The sequence below is a fragment of the Pleurodeles waltl genome, chromosome 2_1 (assembly GCF_031143425.1).
Source record: "Pleurodeles waltl isolate 20211129_DDA chromosome 2_1, aPleWal1.hap1.20221129, whole genome shotgun sequence".
Taxonomy (NCBI): Eukaryota; Metazoa; Chordata; class Amphibia; order Caudata; family Salamandridae; genus Pleurodeles; species Pleurodeles waltl.
In genome coordinates, this window is record NC_090438.1 from 320,530,160 (window position 1) to 320,548,297 (window position 18,138).

The window sequence follows — 18,138 nt, forward strand, 5'->3', positions numbered from 1 at the left end:
CCTCAGAGGGCGAAGAGTCTTCAGTCTGCACAAGAAGTAAGAAGGAATCTCCCTTGGAGTGAAGGAATCACTCCCCTGCGTCCACAGGCACCAACTGCAATGATGACCGTCTGTGTGGATCTTCTCTCCTCCGGAGCTGCGTGGATCCTGCATCAGAGATGGTAGTCTGGAGTGGTCTCCTTGGTCCTCTCTACCAGCTGTCCAACTTGATAGACAGTAAGCCCTTGCCTCTCCTTGAAGGACAGTACCCCTGTGCAATGCGACTCTTGCAGCTACCAAGGCTTGCTTGTTCCTCCTCCAAGGAATCTTCAGACTCTGTGTAGCCCTGGCCCACAGCAATCCTTCCTGCAAAGCAGTCTCCTGCCTGCTGCTCCAGTGACGTGGGACTCTTCTTCAGGTGCACTGAGTGGGCCTCACTGCAACTCTTATGCTTGGTACCTGTGAGCCGCCTGTGGGGGCTGCATCTTCTAGTGACTCTCCCAAGGGTCACCTCAGACTCCCCTTCTTGGGTGGAGTCCCATGGACCGAGTTGATAAGAAGAGCAGTTGTCCAATTGTTTACTTGGCTTTGGGATCACCAAAAGTAGTGGTCCCCCCCCTAGATTTTGCTGAAAGTAACCCTGTTCTACACCTTCTTCGAAGGTAGCCATCCCATGAGGGGCCAAAATAGAGGCAAATATGTTGTAAAACTCAGCCGGAACACCTTTGGATATTGTGGTCTTTCTGATTACAGAATTGACTGCTTTAAAAGGAGTATATTCATAGCCTCCCTGCTTAGATTGTCTTGGGGGCTCATGCAAAAAGCCTCAGATAATAGGATGTTACCATTCTCTGCTCAGGTTTTGCATGGCTGGGTAAAGCTGCTTGTAGTATTATACAAATTCTGTGGCAATTGCTGAGGAATCCACTGTCTGCACCCGTGGTGATACTAATATAGGGGATTACTTAGTGCCAAGTCCTTAGTTGCCAATCAGCATATCAGTTTACTTGCCTTTGTCCACAGTCTCAGAACCTGTGATGTGAGACAGCCCATTCCACACCCTTGTGGTATCAGTAGAACCCTGCAGATAATCAAGCTTTGTTGATTCCAGGCATCAAACTACCTCTATGTTGAATGAGGTTACACACTGTTTTCTAGGCAGAGTATTTCCCTTTCCAATTTTAACATGGTCAAAGTCTACTCTTTAGCCTTACTGTGAACTCATGCCTTGGGTTTACTGATGGGTGTTAGCATTACAGGCTGTGACCTCTGGCAGTGCTGTGATTCAATTGACAGTAGGCTTAGGAGCCATACTCCTATAGGACCTCAGTTACATGGTGTTGCTTCCTTTCTATTTGAGAATGGTCGTAGAGGCCACACAGCAGAATTTGAATTGCGGACAGGTTTCCCAGTTCTGCTGCCAGCAGGTAAAAACAGACCAAGCAGGAGAAAGGAACAGAAAAATGTTTATGTCCTCTCACCTAGATGCTACTTATGCCACACGTTCAAAAGTGAGGTCTAGTGCTGAGGCCCAGGGCAACAGGTTTCCAAACACTAGCGGCCCATCCTTCAGCATTTGTGTCACCATCCATAATGCTTTTGAAGTCTCCTCCAGAAATCAACCTACCCCTACAGGCTGCCAGCAGTGGGTTTGTGAGAGACTGCAATCTCTCAATGGAATGGCAGGTTCCACATTGACATGTAGGTTTCATATCTGCCCTTTGCTGGAGTCCATAAGCACAGCATACCACCACAGTTTAGCAGTATAGACCGGCCTAAACTGAAATGGCAGAGACTTGTATGACAGAACTACGAATCCCCCAGAGCAGTGGGTGAATCCAAAAATGGAAGACCATATCTCTGTCTACCAATAAACCTACAGTTTGTGCCTAAGAAGTATGTTTTCTGTAGGAACACTACATCAAAAGAATGTCATTTAATATGTTGAAACATCATGCCCTGTTGTTCAAGCCACTAATGTTCCATGGCCTTATTTTATCTTATCTGTGCCTACTGCATTATATACCAGTAGTCAACAATATGGTGGGTGCTTGTAATGTCTGTCAATCAGAACAAACTCATTGCCTCACATGATTACCATAGTAATCAAATCACATGAATTAACTACACTTTTTTTATATAGCTGTGATGCTGTCCCACTAAATTCAAGTGCCAAGTGGATCATCATCATCATTGACACTAGGAGTCTGAAGTGAGTCCCTCAACTGCATGGGTCTGCCTAAAGCTTGATCTCAGCTTCTGCCTTCATTGCCATCACTGTTTTCGCTTGCACTATCTATTCAGTGCTGCCCATGTGGCTGCCGCTTTCTCTCACGGGCACCCCGGTGTAGTCCTAGGGAAGCCGCATGTAGTGAGGGGCTAGTGCAATCAACATGCTTTGCATGTATCAAAGTAGGCTTTATCTTGAAAAGCAACTCTCACCTTCACAGGGAACATCAGAGCAGGGTCCAACTACATTGCCTTCATTTTCTTCTTTACTGAGGTGAAGGTTTGTAATTGCTCTTGCACCAGCCACCAACAGTCCTGGAAAAATATGATCTTATTTGATTCTATCTGGATGTCTCTTGTCCACCCCTCCAGGCTGCCCTGGGGACTGCAAATCTACCCAGGTAGTTAGGGAAGCACATGATCATCGGATTTGGGGAGAAAGTGGAGTCCAGGGAGGAAACTGGGATGAAAAGGCCTGGCATGCCCTTTATAGCACAAAACATCCTGAGAGTTATCTTTCCTGCTACTTGAGGAATTCACAACTAGAACCAGTCTGTGAAAAGCCAGATGGGGTTAGAGTCCTCCAAGCCACCCAGTACCCCACACCAGTCTAATATTGTTCCTACAAGCTCCGCACTGTGCTTCTATGCTTTTCGCCATGTATATCGAAGTCTTCTTGAGATCAGGCACAATATCTTTCATGGACTGGATGTTGTCCTCCGCTGTGAAGGCTTGCCACTTTACCTCCATAACATGGTCCCCAGAATTCTTAAGGTGCTGGAGAATCAAGAAGACATCAGTTGCAGTTCCTCAACCCTGTTCAGAAATGAACAGCAAGCGTCCTTGACTGCTTTGACAATACTATTCATTGCTGCAGCTTGTGGGTCTAGCCCACTAGCCCTGTTATACCCTGGTGCTCTGGTTGTCTGCCTCCAACCAATTTATTTTCCATCTTTGTGCGTATTGTAGGCCCAATGATCTTGTCCTTGAGCTGTGGCTGCAAGCTAGCTATCATCTATTCAGTACCTACTGGCGTGACCTAAGCAATAGTCTATGTACTGCCAGAAGACCCTGGGTAGTCCCAGCAAGGTTTATATGTGTTATGCCCCAAGCTGCCACAGAACAAGTAATGGGATATGCCACAGTCTGTTCCTATGTCAGCTGTGTGGGAGCCAGGTAAATAGTCCCTGGCCCCTTTCATTTAGTGCCTAACTAGCCACCCCGTAGACCAGCTCTCTAGACTAGGGGCATGCAAATTTAAAGTCATTTGCTTTCATAAAATTACAGCAAAATTGTGTGAAATGCAAATCCTTCGTTTTCACACAAAATACATTCTTGCATCAATTTTTGGTGCAAGGATGTCTTTAACAAGAGCACAGCAAACAACAATCACGGTGATCTGTTGTTCTTGTGCATTTGCAGTAAAAGTTTAGTGCAAAGTGCACCATTTGCTGTCACTTTTTACCACAAATGGCGCATCAATATACAAAGTGGAGTAATTTCGGTAATTTTGCGTAACAAGCGTATTGGGAAATTCCTAAAACTATGCAGGAGTAATTTTAATTTAGCCAGGGCCTACTCTAGAGCACATCAGGCGAGAGAAGGCTTCAAATTGGTCCTGCCTGTAGTCTCATCTGCTCAGTGTCAGGCCAGTCATGTACTCGACATGTAAGGGGACCTCGTCCACCTCTTTCATGGCTCTCACCAGGCTCAAACATGCACTCAGTCTTTACACCTAGCAGACGCATGGAGGGGGCCAAAGGCTGTTAATCCCAGCGGGGTCCACCCCAAACATTTATTCGGCTCACAGCAGGGTAGCGGCTCCAACTCAACACTGTACCTCCTGCTCAGACATCCAGGTGCATGCCCCCCTTTTAGGTTGTTTCATCGAGGAACCTTAGTCTCCAGGGTTTGGGGCCCATCCACCTGCTGTGGTGACATCCACCAGTGAGGCACACTAGCCGGTAAGTAAGGGCAAGCCTCGGGATAGAATCTAGTGCGTCTGTGGCTGGGTGGGCGCCCACGTGTTCCATGCCCAGTACCTTCCTCTTAGCCTCACCTCCAGGCCGCACCCGATCTTCCACCCTAGTCTCAGCGAACAGGGAAGAAAAGGCCCCACCACCTGGTGAAGGTACTCTGCATCTCATTGCTCTTCATAGGAAGGAGAGGGGCACCTACTCCTCGCCTCTCCAGCTCTGCCCTCAGTCCCTGGCACCTTCAACCCATGGGGGGAGGGGTTGTCGAGCTGCTCGTTTTTCCACTCTTTGCCTGCATGAAGCCCAGTCACATTTTAGATGGGTTAGTACCGCACCAAACCCTCATTCCTTGCTCACACTGAGATGTTCTCAGCTTGGAGTTCAAATTTCATCGATGTAAAGGCAAGAAAATTGTGGCCATGCCCTTAACTCTGCTATGCTTGATTGGCAGCACTACATCCGACTTGACACCAAACTGTCTATAATAGAAGGTTGGATAGCCCCAGAATACCCACTGGCATCCAATCATGCATACGATTACAGATATTGGTGCTCACAGCCCGACCAACACAGTCCATATATCTAAGCTGGCACTCAGAATATGTTTTCCCACTTACTGTCGGTTTGTGTGAAGAAATTCCGGAAATCCCCTTGCAGGGAAGACAAAATCTCACTCACCAAATCAGAGCCTAATGTAGCAGCCCACAACTGGAGTGAAAACTAGCCAAAGAGAATACCATCTTGTTCTCCCTTTCCTGTGGGAAATGTATTCAGATTAATACTGCTTGAAAAAGACTTCACCTATAAGACTCCCAGCGTCTGCATCACTAAGCAATGATGGAGCCGGCCAAGATCTGGAATAGGCCATCATGACAGACTCAGTTAAGGCACTGTTAAATGGAGGCAGGGTTCAATATTCTATGGCCAAGACTTCAAAAACTCAGGCAAAAGCGTAGCCTTAGTCTACACAGTGGCCAACTGTAGATTCAACACTTCTACGGCTTTGTATGCAACCGCAGAAAAAAAGGCACTTACTTTGGTTGGGTCTCTAACAGTGAATTCAGTTCTGTTCCCGGAGATGTGTCTAACCCACTGGCATTTAGCAGGCCAACATGCACCCCCCCCGTTTTCTTTTGTGAGGCCAATATACAGATTCTGTGCATCATGTTATTCAAGCCATTTCTATACTTGTAGTTCAGATAATGGTGAATGGTAAGGCCACTCCATCTCCTAAGTCAGGCGTTGCCATGCTGGAAGGATACATCATGAAGGCAGCAGGCGCACTAAATAAAGAAATTGAAATTGCTGAACAGCGCCTATCAGCCACAGCTGTTAAAGACCCTGGTTGTTCATTTGATCTATCAGTAAAGACTACTATTGAAGCCACCTCTTCCACCGTAAATCTTGTGCAAGCCCCTCAATTGGTACCTCACGCAACCCCCAACACATATTGAACTTAGTCATGACAGCAGCTAGCTATCAGTATTGCCCCATAACAAAGCCCCATCTGCTAAGAGGAAAAGGCATGAGGGGGCAAAAAAAAAAAAAAAAAGGGCCCTGAATCCCGGATCTCAAACCAGTTATCTCTTCCGCTCCGAGCTTATCACCTACTAACATTTCTTTATGTGAAGATCTGGATATGTTGCAAGGAAAACCCCTAGATAGCATAAGGGGATTAACGGAAAGCTTACTTATACCACTAGCCAAGCAATTGAACAACTTTTGCAATGTATGGGGGACTTGCGTTTTGATGAGCCAGGCTCTCATCCTTCTCAGCCTTGGGCTTTAAGGGGGACTATATCATCATCATTTCAAGCACTCGAGGTTCGTGGGGGAATGTCTGTCAAGGTCGTTATTAACCACCCCTACTTCAGGAAACATTTCACTTCTCCCTTTGGTCTATTTTTATCACCATCTTTGTGATGCACAACTGTCATCAGCCAATTGCTTGCAGACTGTGGATAATTTATTCTACACCCCCTCTATTTCCTTGTCAAACAGATTCAAAGCACTGAGTTCACTGCAGGACAATGACTGAGTTTCTCAAAGAGAGGTTCCCTCTCTCCTTACCCTCAGGGATAATTGTGCAGATAAATTGGGGGACTGAGCTGCTGTACTGCTGAATCCTATCTCATTTAGTTCATCTGAACCTGTGGGTCTTGCCACTACTGTTTTAAACCCTTTGGTGCTGAGGACGGAATGTTCTGCCCTCAGCCCCGGCGCTCGTGTGCTGAGGACAGAACCGTTCCATCCTCATCACAAAACCACCAGATCCATCTGCTGTAAACAGCAGAGGAATTTAGTGGGCATGTGATGAGGATTTGTTTTTTCTAAAAACAGCCTCGAGAGGTGGGAAAGAGCTTTTCCAGCTACAGAGGCTGTGTTAGTTTTCACTGAAATGACTAGCAATGTGCATGGCGCGCTGACGTAATTTCAGTGAAAATGAAAGTGAAATGAGGCAATGGCTATCTCAGCCCCCAAGCACCGAGGCCGACAGAAGAGATATCATTAAAAAAGGGAGAATCGCCCCATTCCAATGCTATCCTTTCCTAGTGGATCCCTGCTTGGGGATTGCCTAAGGAGGGAGATCCCCACGCAGGGATCCACTCACTATTCACCAGGGAGGGGGGAGCGGCCCCTTGGGCAAAGGCTTTGCCCCCCCCCCCCCCCCAACGTTTTTCAGGTAAATCAGTTTTTCTGCCCCAGAGGGAGAGGGTGGGGATGGTATTGGGTGCAAAAGCCTCCAATCTGCCAATCTGCACCCACAGGTGGGGAATGACCGAAAGCCCACTAGGCTCCAGGTAGTATTTTATTTAGCCAGAGTAGGGGTGGGGGCTCTCCAGTATGTGATTGGCAATGCCCCCACCCTTTCTAGAAAATGAGCACAGTCTTTCTGTCACACTCCCCCCTCCCTCCAGGGGGGGGCAGATGGGGGCAATTTCCCCAGCCACAAGAGGGGTGGAGGTTGCCCAGAATGGGCATTCTGATAACCAACCCCCCCACCCCCCAAAAAAAAATTGGCACGTCTTTCTGCTCCAAACTTCCCCCCAGGCCCCCCCCCCTTCAGGGCAGTAGATGGTGTTTATTACAACCGGATGATACACCACCACCCCAATCCCCAACACCCTGTGGGGCAGTAAGTCCACTAGGCACCAGGGCTTTGTTTATGGCCATGTCAGAGAGTATTCCCATAGGCAAGAGTCGCTCCCCCTTTTTTGTGTGCATTCATTATGGCCATTTCAGCGATATTTTTAGGTTCATCTGCCCCCAAGGAGAGGCGCAGAAGACCACTACCAGGGAACATTTCTGTTGTGTGAACTGGACTTCGGCCTACAATCTGTGCATACTGGCATTTGGCTGGCTGTGTATGTAATGGCATTTTGCTGATGGTGCGCGTGGACAGGCGCTTGGCTGGCGGTGTGCACAGACTGGCGCTTGGGCTGGCAGTGTGTGTGGATGACACTTGACTAGCATTGTGCATGGACTGGCGATTCGCTAGCTGTGTGCGTGGACTGGAGCTCCGCTAGCGGTGTGTGTGACTGGCACTCGGCTGGCAGTGTGGCTTGTGTGGATCCCCCAGCATTTTCTTACCCGGAATACCCTGCAAACCTCAAATTTAGCTTAAATGTTACTTTTTTCCTCAAATTTTTGTGTGGGAAAGTTGTAGGATCACCGCGCTGGAACACATTTCCTATCACCCAGTGTTGCCCCTTGGTCTCCTGATAAAAGTGATCCCTTACTTGTGTGGGTGCCGAAAGCAGAGTCAGCCTAAAAACGTATAAAATGAAAAACTGAGGGGGAACCAAAGTGGTCAATTTCTTTTCAGGCCAAAGCGCAGAGCCCTGAAGAACACTGAAAATGGTGTGACAGAGCTAAGGCCCTGAAGGGGTAACCCCTGTCCCTAGAAATTAGTTCGCCAGTTGGGGGTGTGGGAGGGGGAGAGGGGGGGATTGGGTGGGTCGGTAAGGAATCTGCAACTAGATTAAGTCTCTACTAGATAAATAGTTACCAAACCCACAACCCACCCTACCCCAGAGCAGGTATATGGTGGGCCACTCACACAGCATAAGCAGAAATGATGGCTCTAGTTACAGCCCCGAGACACAAAACACTATCAGACCTACCAATCATGGCCAGCTGTACTCTTGTATAATAGGTCCTATGTAAAATACTAAGCTGAAGGAGGCGAAGGACCAATTTCGACCAGTTTATACAGAATCCAGAATATATATGCATAACTTGCATTAGCCTGTCAATGGATAATTCTGGATCCGACACATAAAAAGGATTAGTCTGCAAAAAATGACGCTTTCTCCACAAAATCTGTACGCCAGCTCCGCCAAATCTGTATCCCAGCGCAGACGTCTGATCAGATGATTCCCCCTCACCCAAACAGGAGCTCCAGTATTAGGTAAATAGCATCGGCGATAGTGGGCAACTCTTTATAGTGCCCTTCAGTGCCAGGAATGTAGGGGAGGATTCACCATTGACTCTTACACATGCCAGGGAACCAGTATTGTGTAGTTCCTCCTATTGCCGGTATCACGGTCCAATGTTAATTTTTCTGTAGTACATGAAAAAGATAGGGCCATTCTAAACAAAAAAACGTATTGGATGCTTCTAAGGAGACTACCACCGCTGGCATCATGACATCTATCATACTGGGAAGACACCTAAATAGACGGTGGAGGTTCAGCTTCGTACTCCTATCAAGCATGAAAATCGGAGTGATATGGGGGGAGTTTGGGTGCGCATAAAGGCAGTTATATTACCGGTGATAAGCAATTCGCAATTTACAACCACCTTGGCCAAGGTTTTTGTTTCATCATTTAGGCAAGAGATGAGTCGACAGGAGCTACATAGGTCTGCAGGTTTCCTTGCTTTGTGGATGGATGACTAAAATCAAGTCTGAGTGAGTTTCCCCGTCATATAGCCCTCCTTCAGTGCTGCCTCATAAATCTGGAAATCCTGCCAGTGAGGAACTTATAAAGCTTGACTGGGAGGCCTCTGGCGTCAACAGCCTTGCCAGACTGCAGTGCTCCAATCGCAGCCTCTATCTCCCCAGCTGTGCATTTTGTGCCGCGCTACTGGTGTCCAGGAGGAGTGGGAGTGGAATACCTCAGAGGAAAGCCTGGATCTCCTCCACTGCACAGCTCAATGTGGATGTGTACAGTTCAGAATAGTGGTGGGCAAACTCCTCCGTGGTCCCTACGTTCCCTGAGACGTTCCCCTAGTTCTCAGTGCAAAGTTCCCCAGCCTATTTCTCCGCTTAGACCCTGCGGCCCAGCCATGCCAATAATCTCCCAGACTGATTGACCACCTCAAAGATCCTTCTGTGCACAGCCACCTGTTTACGCGCTGCACAGGTAGCGAGGTTGTGGTATTCCGTACAGGCAAGTTCCATTCGGTGGCGTAAATCCTCACTCGGATGGAATATATTTAACCTTAGAAGATGGTCTGCAACCAGTTGCATTTGCGGTCATCTCTACTTACACTTAGCAGCCAGTAAGGAGATTACTTGCCCCCTTAAAACTGTTTTATATACTTCCCATAGCACCACCATTGACCGAAATGTATGTTCCTTACCTGTGACGTGATGCTCATTGTTTGGCATAATTCCACTGCTACCCCCTTTTGTTCCAGTAGCCATGGGACCAATATCCAGTCCTATACTGCCCTCTCCTGTGCACATCCAATTCCACACAGAGGTGAGTGATCTGAAATTCCTCAGGTCAGGAAACAGGCAGTTAAGGCTCAAGGAAGGTAGGGGTTTTGAATGAATATGCAGTCTAAGTGGGAGTAGGAATTGTGTTCCCTAGAGTAAAAAGAGTACTGATGTGTGTTTGGGTTACATCTTCTCCAGGCATCTACCAGATCATGTCTCCACAAAGTCCCTTGAATCCGCTATGTCCGCTAACAGAGCCCTGTGTGAGCTGGTCCGTAGCTTCATTACTAAAATAATGTCACTCCCATGATAAACTGCTCACCCGGAAGCTGTAGGAGTACAGTTGCTATATCTGTCAATCCCACGCATTGTAGCCACAGTGCAAAGCATACTGAGCCAATTAACACTCGCTATTATTTTTCACATGCGTAGCAGCTGGCCCACATACTTTTCTTCACATGGCATCCAGGTATGTTCACCAGTTGCAGAAGTATGTACCCTGTCCAGGTAGGGTCCACATTCCTAGTCAGGGTAGGTCACAACACAACCTAAATTATTCTGCGCTCACCCTCTGGTAGCTCGACAAAGAGCAGGCAGGCTTAGCTTAGAAGGCAATGTGAAAGTATTTGTGCAATAACTGGACTGAACTGAACATCCCCCAAAAATTCAGACTTCCTCAGCCACTGTCAACGAAACTTCTCTGCCTAGTGAGTCAGTCATGTCCAGTATACAACGGATGGTGAACTTTGCTGAATCTCTCCCATCGGCAACAGCCTGAGAGAGTACAGCCTGGGCCTCCTCATGGACCTGTGGTAGCAACTGCGCATCTGTATCCCACAGCTTGTGGGAATAACGGCCCAAAAAGGATGCAGTGTTCACGGAATGCAATGCAAGGCCGGTGGAAGAAAACAAAATCTCCTTCCCAAGTGTGTCCAGCCTTTGGATTCCCAATCATGCCCTGGGAAGAATAGGCTTGGATAACCAAGCTCTTAGGAGTGGGGAGTTGCATCATGAAACTTGGGTCCACTGGAGCGGTGTTATGGCGGCGGGCAATAGTCCTGTTCACAGGAGCCCCTGTGCTGGGTTTGAACCAGGTGCTCAGTAGGACATCCATGAGGGCCTCAATAAACGGGAGCACGGGTTATGAAGAGGACGCTCCTGACTGAAGCACCTCTATCAGGAATTTGGTCCTGACAACCAACAAACGCAATTCAAGGTCCAGGACCTCTGCTGCTTTTCTCACCACCATAAAATAGGAAGCTCCCTCCTCCGTAGCCACGGTAGGGGAAGAAAGCAAGCCAGCATCCGGAGAAGTATCCAGTCTGCTTGCTTCACCCAAGTTTGTATGCCAGTCCATAGGCGCTTCTTCCTGGAGACGGTACTCTAAAGTGTCCAAGAGACCCCTCCCATTCATCACCATAACCTAGCTCATAAGAAAGGGGCTCAGGATCAGACATAGGAGGCAAGGTTCTTGCTGGTGTCAGAATCAGTGTCGTACAACATCCATCCGGCTCTGTGTCAGTCAGGGATTAGAACAGGGATGGCACCACTAGTGGGTGCGGGCAGCACCAAGGGAGTCAGGGAAGGTCAGAGTGGTGTGACAGAAGTCAGTCCGGATCCAGGACTTGATACGCTGGTGCACCTCCGCATCGAACCCACTGGTGCGGAACCCAAAGCGACCCCTTCTGACTCTGTAGGGCCCAAAGGCGCTCCAGTGGTGTAGGACCACCCAAAAATTAGGTGCATGGCCTCGCATAACTCTCAAAGTAGGGCTGGGGTCACTCCAACTCTCAGAAACTTGGGGAAGCGCTGAGTCAGCGCAGGCTCCAGCGAGCGAGGCCTAGAACGCTGATGCTACCTCATCTCGACGGCCGACAGATGAGGGGAGCTAAAAAAACAGTTCAACTGCTTAGATTTCTTCTTGTGCCTCAACTTTCCTGATCGCCCGAGGACTTAAGATTGGGACGATGACAATGGAGGACTCCTCAGCCAAGGTCTCGGCTTGCGTAGTCGAACAGCAGGCCACCATCAGCTTCATGGTCCGGTCTCTAAAAGCCTTCAGATGCATGGCCCGACACTCTGAGCACAACTTCAGGTCGAGGTCGTGCTCCAGGCACCAAAGACACATGAGGTGTGGATCCATCAAGGACATTGCCCATTGACAAGAGCCACAGGGCTTTAAACCGGTCTTCCTTGATGATATCCTCGACGCACCAGGAGTTGAAAAACTCTTTGACAAAGACAGAAAAAAGCCAGTCAAAAATTGAATGAGGGGTAGCTCTCTTTGGTCAGCACTAGCTGGAGCGGAAAGAAAAGAACTGATGTCAGCACGCCAGGGTAGTGCCTATATAAGAACTGCAATGTCATATCCCCGACAACTGACACAGCCAATCAACGCCATCTAACGGCATGCAGGGGTACTGCTCACGAAAAAATATCCTTGAACCAGTCTGATGCCTGGGAGAACTTCAAATGCAAAGAATCTGCAACTTGAAGTCTCTAGCGGAAGGAAATGCTGGCAGGGAAATCCTGGTAGTGCTGGAGACTGTGGAAGAAAGGTGATCACACTACTGGGGAAAGAACACTTATGGAATTAAATCTGCAGCTGTTATTTTGAAACCTTGTCCTTGGGCCAATAAACGCACCACTTTGAGGAAATTCCTTTAAAGCGGTTAACGATTATACGTCTGGAGTACATCACTGTTACACACAGTTTGATATATTATTCTTTACTTTGGGCCAATGATTACATCTGTAATAAAAATGTCAATTGTGAGGGGAGGCAATGTCCAATATTACCAGACTGGAAACAAAGAAATGTAACAGAAACAGGATGAAAATTTGACAGCTATGCAGTAACTATACCTGATTTGCTACTGATCCCACGTTGAAGGAGAGTGGGACTCCCTTTGACTGAACAGGGCCCTTAGTTCCTACTGCATAGGGTCGTTTTTGAACATAGGCTCTGATGAAAAAAAGTTACTTCTGTTACTCAAGAGGTATTTTATTACTTGAATTCATACTTTTCATTACAAAAAAAGTAGCTGACAATGATCAAGTGAGAAATTTTTTACAATACAAATCTCTATTACATAAAGACATAACTGTTAGAAATGGGGTATTTGGTTGGCAGTCAGGTTACTCCTTGTCCAAGCAAGGACCCTCACTCTAGTCAGAGTAAAAGAGAATCACCCCCAGCTAACCCCCGCTCACTTCAGAGGCTTAACTTCAGAGTGCTAGGTGTAAAGCATTTGTACCAACACACACACAGTAACTTAATGAAAACACTACAAAATGACACAACACAGGTTTAGAAAAATAGAAAGTATTTATCTAAACAAAACAAGACCAAAATGACAAAAATCCACCATACACAAGTCAAGTTATCAATTAAAAACCAAAAAGAGTCTTCATGTGATTTTAAACATAACACTAACGCTGTTAGCGTGGAAATGTGCCTGGGCATGTCAAAAATAACCCCGCACGGGCGAGTGTGCGTCAAAAGGGGCTTGCGATGCGTCGATATCACAAGCGAGCGAGACTGTGCATGGTTTCTACTTCAGTCGGGTCGGCGTGCGCCGTTTCTTCTCTCCGCAGGAGAGCGATGCATCGATCCGAACAGCACTCTTGGGTCCGGGCAGGCCTTGTGTAGTTTACACACGCCCATCGATGTTTGCATTCGGAAATCCAGCCGCACGATGATTCGAAAACCACGCAGTGCGGGTTGCGATCTCACCAGCCTCTGTCAGCCATGCTGCGCGTCCTTTCTCCAGCCGAGAGTGTTGATTTTTCAGCCACGTCTCGGAGTTGCGTCGATCTTTTCCTCGCACGGCGGTCTGTGTGTGGATTTCTTACTCTTGTTCTGCCAGCTTCTCCTTTCAGGGTCCCAGGAAGGCACATAAAGTCCAGTCTTTGTCCTCTTGCACAGGCAGAAGCAGCGACTGCAGGATAGCTCCACAAAGCACAGTCATAGGCAGGGCAGCTCTTCTTCCTCAGCTCTTCATCTCTTCTCCAGGCAGAGGTTCCTCTTGGTTTCCAGAAGTGATCTAAAGTCTGTGGTTTTGGGTGCCCTTCTTATACCCATTTTGCCCTTTGAAGTAGGCTTACTTTCAAGAAGAGTCTCTCTTGTTTGTGAAATCCTGCCTTGCCAGGGCCAGGCCCCAGACACACACCAGGGGGTTGGAGACTGCATTGAATGAGGGCAGACGCAGCCCCTTCAGGTGTGAGTGACCACTCCTCCCCTCCCTCCTAGCACAGATGGCTCATCAGGATATGCAGGCTACACCCCAGCTCCCTTTGTGACACTGTCTAGAGAGAATTGCAAACACTCCAAATGTCAAACTGACCCACACAGGGAATCCACAATCAGGCAAGAGTCACATAAATGGTGTAAGCAAGAAAATGCTCACTTTCTAAAAGTGGCATTTTCAAACACACAATCTTGAAATCAACTTTACTAAAAGATATGTTTTTAAATTGTGAGCTCATAGACCCAAAACTCCACAGGTCTATCCGCTCCCAAAGGGAATCTACACTTTAATCATTTTTAAAGGCAGCCCACATGTTAACCTATGAGAGGGATAGGCCTTGCAAAAGAGAAAACTGAATTTAGCAGTATTTCACTGTTGGGACATATAAAACAAATTAGTATATGTCCCACCTTAAACATACACTGCACCCTGCCCATGGGGCTACCTAGGGCCTACCTTAGGGGTGCCTTACATGTAAGAAAAAGGAAGGTTTAGGCCTGGCAAGTGGGTACACTTGTCAAGTCGAACTGGCAGTTTAAAACTGCACACACAGACAACGCAGTGGCAGGTCTGAGCCATGTCTACAGAGCTACTATTGTCGGTGGCACAACCAGTGCTGCAGGCCCACTAGTAGCATTTGATTTACGGGCCCTGGGCACCTCTAGTGCACTGCACTAGGGACTTACTAGTAAACCAAATATGCCAATCATGGATGAACCAATTACATACACATTTTCTATGGGAGCACTTGCACTTTAACACTGGTTAGCAGTGGTAAAGTGTCCAGAGCAACAAAAACAGCAAAAATAGAGTCCAGCACACATCAACAACCTGGGAAAGAGAGGCAAAAAGTTAAGGGAGACCACGCCAAGGATGAAAAGTCTAACTATAACCAAGACAGAATATGTTCCATGGGAAAAATGTTACTCAATACCAAAAATGGGCATTTAAAAAAAAAAATTGTTTTTGGCTCTGTGCACTGGGACTCTGTTAACTAGGCATGTGTTCTTACCCCTACAAAGTGCTGCAATTAAGTCCCTAGTACAGTGGTTCTTTACCTGTGGACCTGGGACCACTGGGGTCCACAAGTACTACTCAGCAACTGCTTAGAAAATTCAATATTGACAGACTAATAAAATGTATACAAGTAAAGAAGCAAAATGCACAATTAAATACTTTAAAACGTTCTGCAAATGTTAAGGAATTTGAAATCGGGGGCTAAAAAACTAAGTCAGTATCCTCAGAATGAGTTGTGGTAACACTCCCAGTGCATCAAACGGAATATTGTATGGGTGATGAGTCACCACAATAGAATTTAGTAAAGCTCCAACCTTCCTATTAAAATTTTGATATTTTATATTTGTTGGTGTAAGAAGTTGGCTCTGTATATACTATTTCAAAGTAAGAAATAGTGTGCGCAGAGTCCAAGGGTTCCCCTTAGAGGTAAGATAGTGGCAAAAAGAGATAATTCTAATGCTCTATTTTGTGGTAGTGTGGTCGAGCAGTAGGCTTATCAGAGGCTAGTGTTAAGCATCTGTTGTACAAACACAGGCAATAAATGAGGAACACACACTCAAAGACAATTCCAGGCCAATAGGTTTTTATATAGAAAAATATCTTTTCTTAGTTTATTTTAAGAACCACAGGTTCAAGATTTACAAGTAATACTTTAAATGAAAGGCATTTCACTCAGGTATTCTAGGAACTTTGAATAATCACAATATCATGTACAGTTTTGACAAGAATGGCAATAAGCTATTTTAAAAGTGGACACTGCAAAAATCAAGAGTTCCTGGGGGAGGTAAGTAAATGTTAAGTTCACAGGTAAGTAAAACACTTACAGGGTTCAAAGTTGGGTCCAAGGTAGCCCACCTTTGGGGGTTCAAGGCTACCCCAAAGTTACCACACCAGCAGCTCAGGGCCGGTGAGGTGCAGAGGTCAAAGAGGTGCCCAAAACACAGGCTTCAATGGAAACAGGGGTGCCCCAGTTCAAGTCTGCCAGCAGGTAAGTACCCGCGTCCTCAGGGGGCAGACCAGGGGGGTTTTGTTGGGCACAGGAAGGGGGGGGGGGGGGGGGGGGAGACAAGCAGGCACAGAAAGTACACCCTCAGCGGCACAGGGGCGGCTGGGTGCAGAGTGCAAACAGGTGTCGGGTTTTGCACTGAAAGCAATGGGGAGACCCGGGGGTCTCTTCAACGATGCAGGCAAGCACAGGGGGGGGGGGGGGCTCCTTGGGGTAGCCACCACCTGGGCTAGGCAGAGGGTCGCTCCTGCCTCGGAGTTCGGTTCCTTCAGGTCCTGGGGGCTGCGGGTGCAGTGTTGGTTCCAGGCGTCGGGTCCCTAGTTACAGGCAGTCGCAGTCAGGGGGAGCCTCTGGATTTCCTCTGCAGGCGTCGCTGTGGGGGCTCAGGGGGGTCATCTCTGGTTACTCACGGACTCCCAGTCGCCGGGGAGTCCTCTCTGATGTGTTTGTTTTCCACAGGTCGAGCCGAGGGCGTCGGGTGCAGAGTGGAAAGTCTCACACTTCCGGCGGGAAACGTGAAGTCTTGAAAGTTGTTTCTTTGTTGCAAGAAAGTTGCAGATTGTTGAACAGGGCCGCTGTTCACAGTAGTTTCTTGGTCCTTGGTTGCAGGCCAGTCCTCTGAGGCTTCAGAGGTCGCTGGTCCCTGTTGGATGTGTCGCTGTTGCAGTTTTCTTCGATGTTGGGAGACAGGCCGGAAGGGCTGGGGCCAAAGCAGTTGTCGTCTCCGTCTTCACTGCAGGGCTTTGGGTCAACAGACCTTCTTCTTGTTAAGGTTGCAGGAATCTAGTTTCCTAGGTTCTGGGGAGCCCCTAAATACTGAATTTAGGGGTGTTTAGGTCTGGGAGGGCAGTAGCCAATGGCTACTGCCCTTGAGGGTGGCTACACCCTCTTTGTGCCTCCTCCCTGTGGGGAGGGGGGCACATCGCTAATCCTATTGGGGGAATCCCCCTTTTACAAGATGGAGGATTTCTAAAAGTAAGGGTCACCTCAGCTCAGGACACCTTAGGGGCTGTCCTGACTGGTGGGGGACTCCTCCTTGTTTTTCTCATTATCTCCTCCAGCCTTGCCGCCAAAAGTGGGGGCAATGGCAAGAGGGGCGGGCATCTCCACTAGCTGGGATGCAAACAGGGCGCTGTAACAAAAGGGGTGAGCCTTTGAGGCTCACTGCCAGGTGTTACAGTTCCTGCAGGGGGAGGTGAGAAGCACCTCCACCCAGTACAGGCTTTGTTCCTGGCCACAGAGTGGCAAAGGCACTCTCCCCATGTGGACAGCAACATGTCTGGTGTGGGGCAGGCTGGCAAAAACTAGTCAGCCTACAGTGGAAGTCGGGTATGTTTTCAGGGGGCATCTCTAAGATGCCCTCTGGGTGTATTTTACAATACATTGCACACTGGCATCAGTGTGCATTTATTGTGCTGAGAAATTTGATACCAAACTTCCCAGTTTTCAGTGTAGCCATTATGGTGCTGTGGAGTTCGTGTATGACAGACTCCCAGACCATATACTCTTATGGCTACCCTGCACTTACAATGTCTAAGGTTTTACTTAGACACTGTAGGGGCATAGTGCTCATACCCTTATGTCCTCATCTGTGGTATAGTGCACCCTGCCTTAGGGCTGTAAGGCCTGCTAGAGGGGTGACTTGCCTATGCCACAGGCAGTGTGAGGTTGGCATGGCACTCTGAGGGGAGAGCCATGTCGACTTAGTCATTTTCTCCCCACTAGCACACACAAGCTGGGAAGCAGTGTGCATGTGCTGAGTGAGGGGTCCCTAGGGTGGCATAAGACATGCTGCAGCCCTTAGAGACCTTCCCTGGCATCAGGACCCTTGGTACCAGTTACAAGGGACTTACCTGAGTGCCAGGGTTGTGCCAACTGTGGAGACAAAGGTACAGTTTAGGGAAAGAATGCTGGGGCCTGGTTAGCAGGGTCCCAGCACACTTTCAAATCATAACTTAGCATCAGCAAAGGCAAAAAGTCAGGGGGTAACCATGCCAAGGAGGCATTTCCTTACAG

General features: G+C 47.9%; 1 protein-coding gene across 1 annotated transcript in view; it reads right to left on the minus strand.

Moving 5' to 3' along the window:
• LOC138264554 (UAP56-interacting factor-like) overlaps nucleotides 1–18,138 on the minus strand; it is a 263,113-nt gene that overhangs the window by 60,164 nt on the left and 184,811 nt on the right. Inside the window, exon 8 of the mRNA XM_069212551.1 lies at nucleotides 12,715–12,814. Coding sequence (XP_069068652.1) covers nucleotides 12,715–12,814 — 100 coding nt within the window. The remainder of the gene's footprint in view (nucleotides 1–12,714; nucleotides 12,815–18,138) is intronic.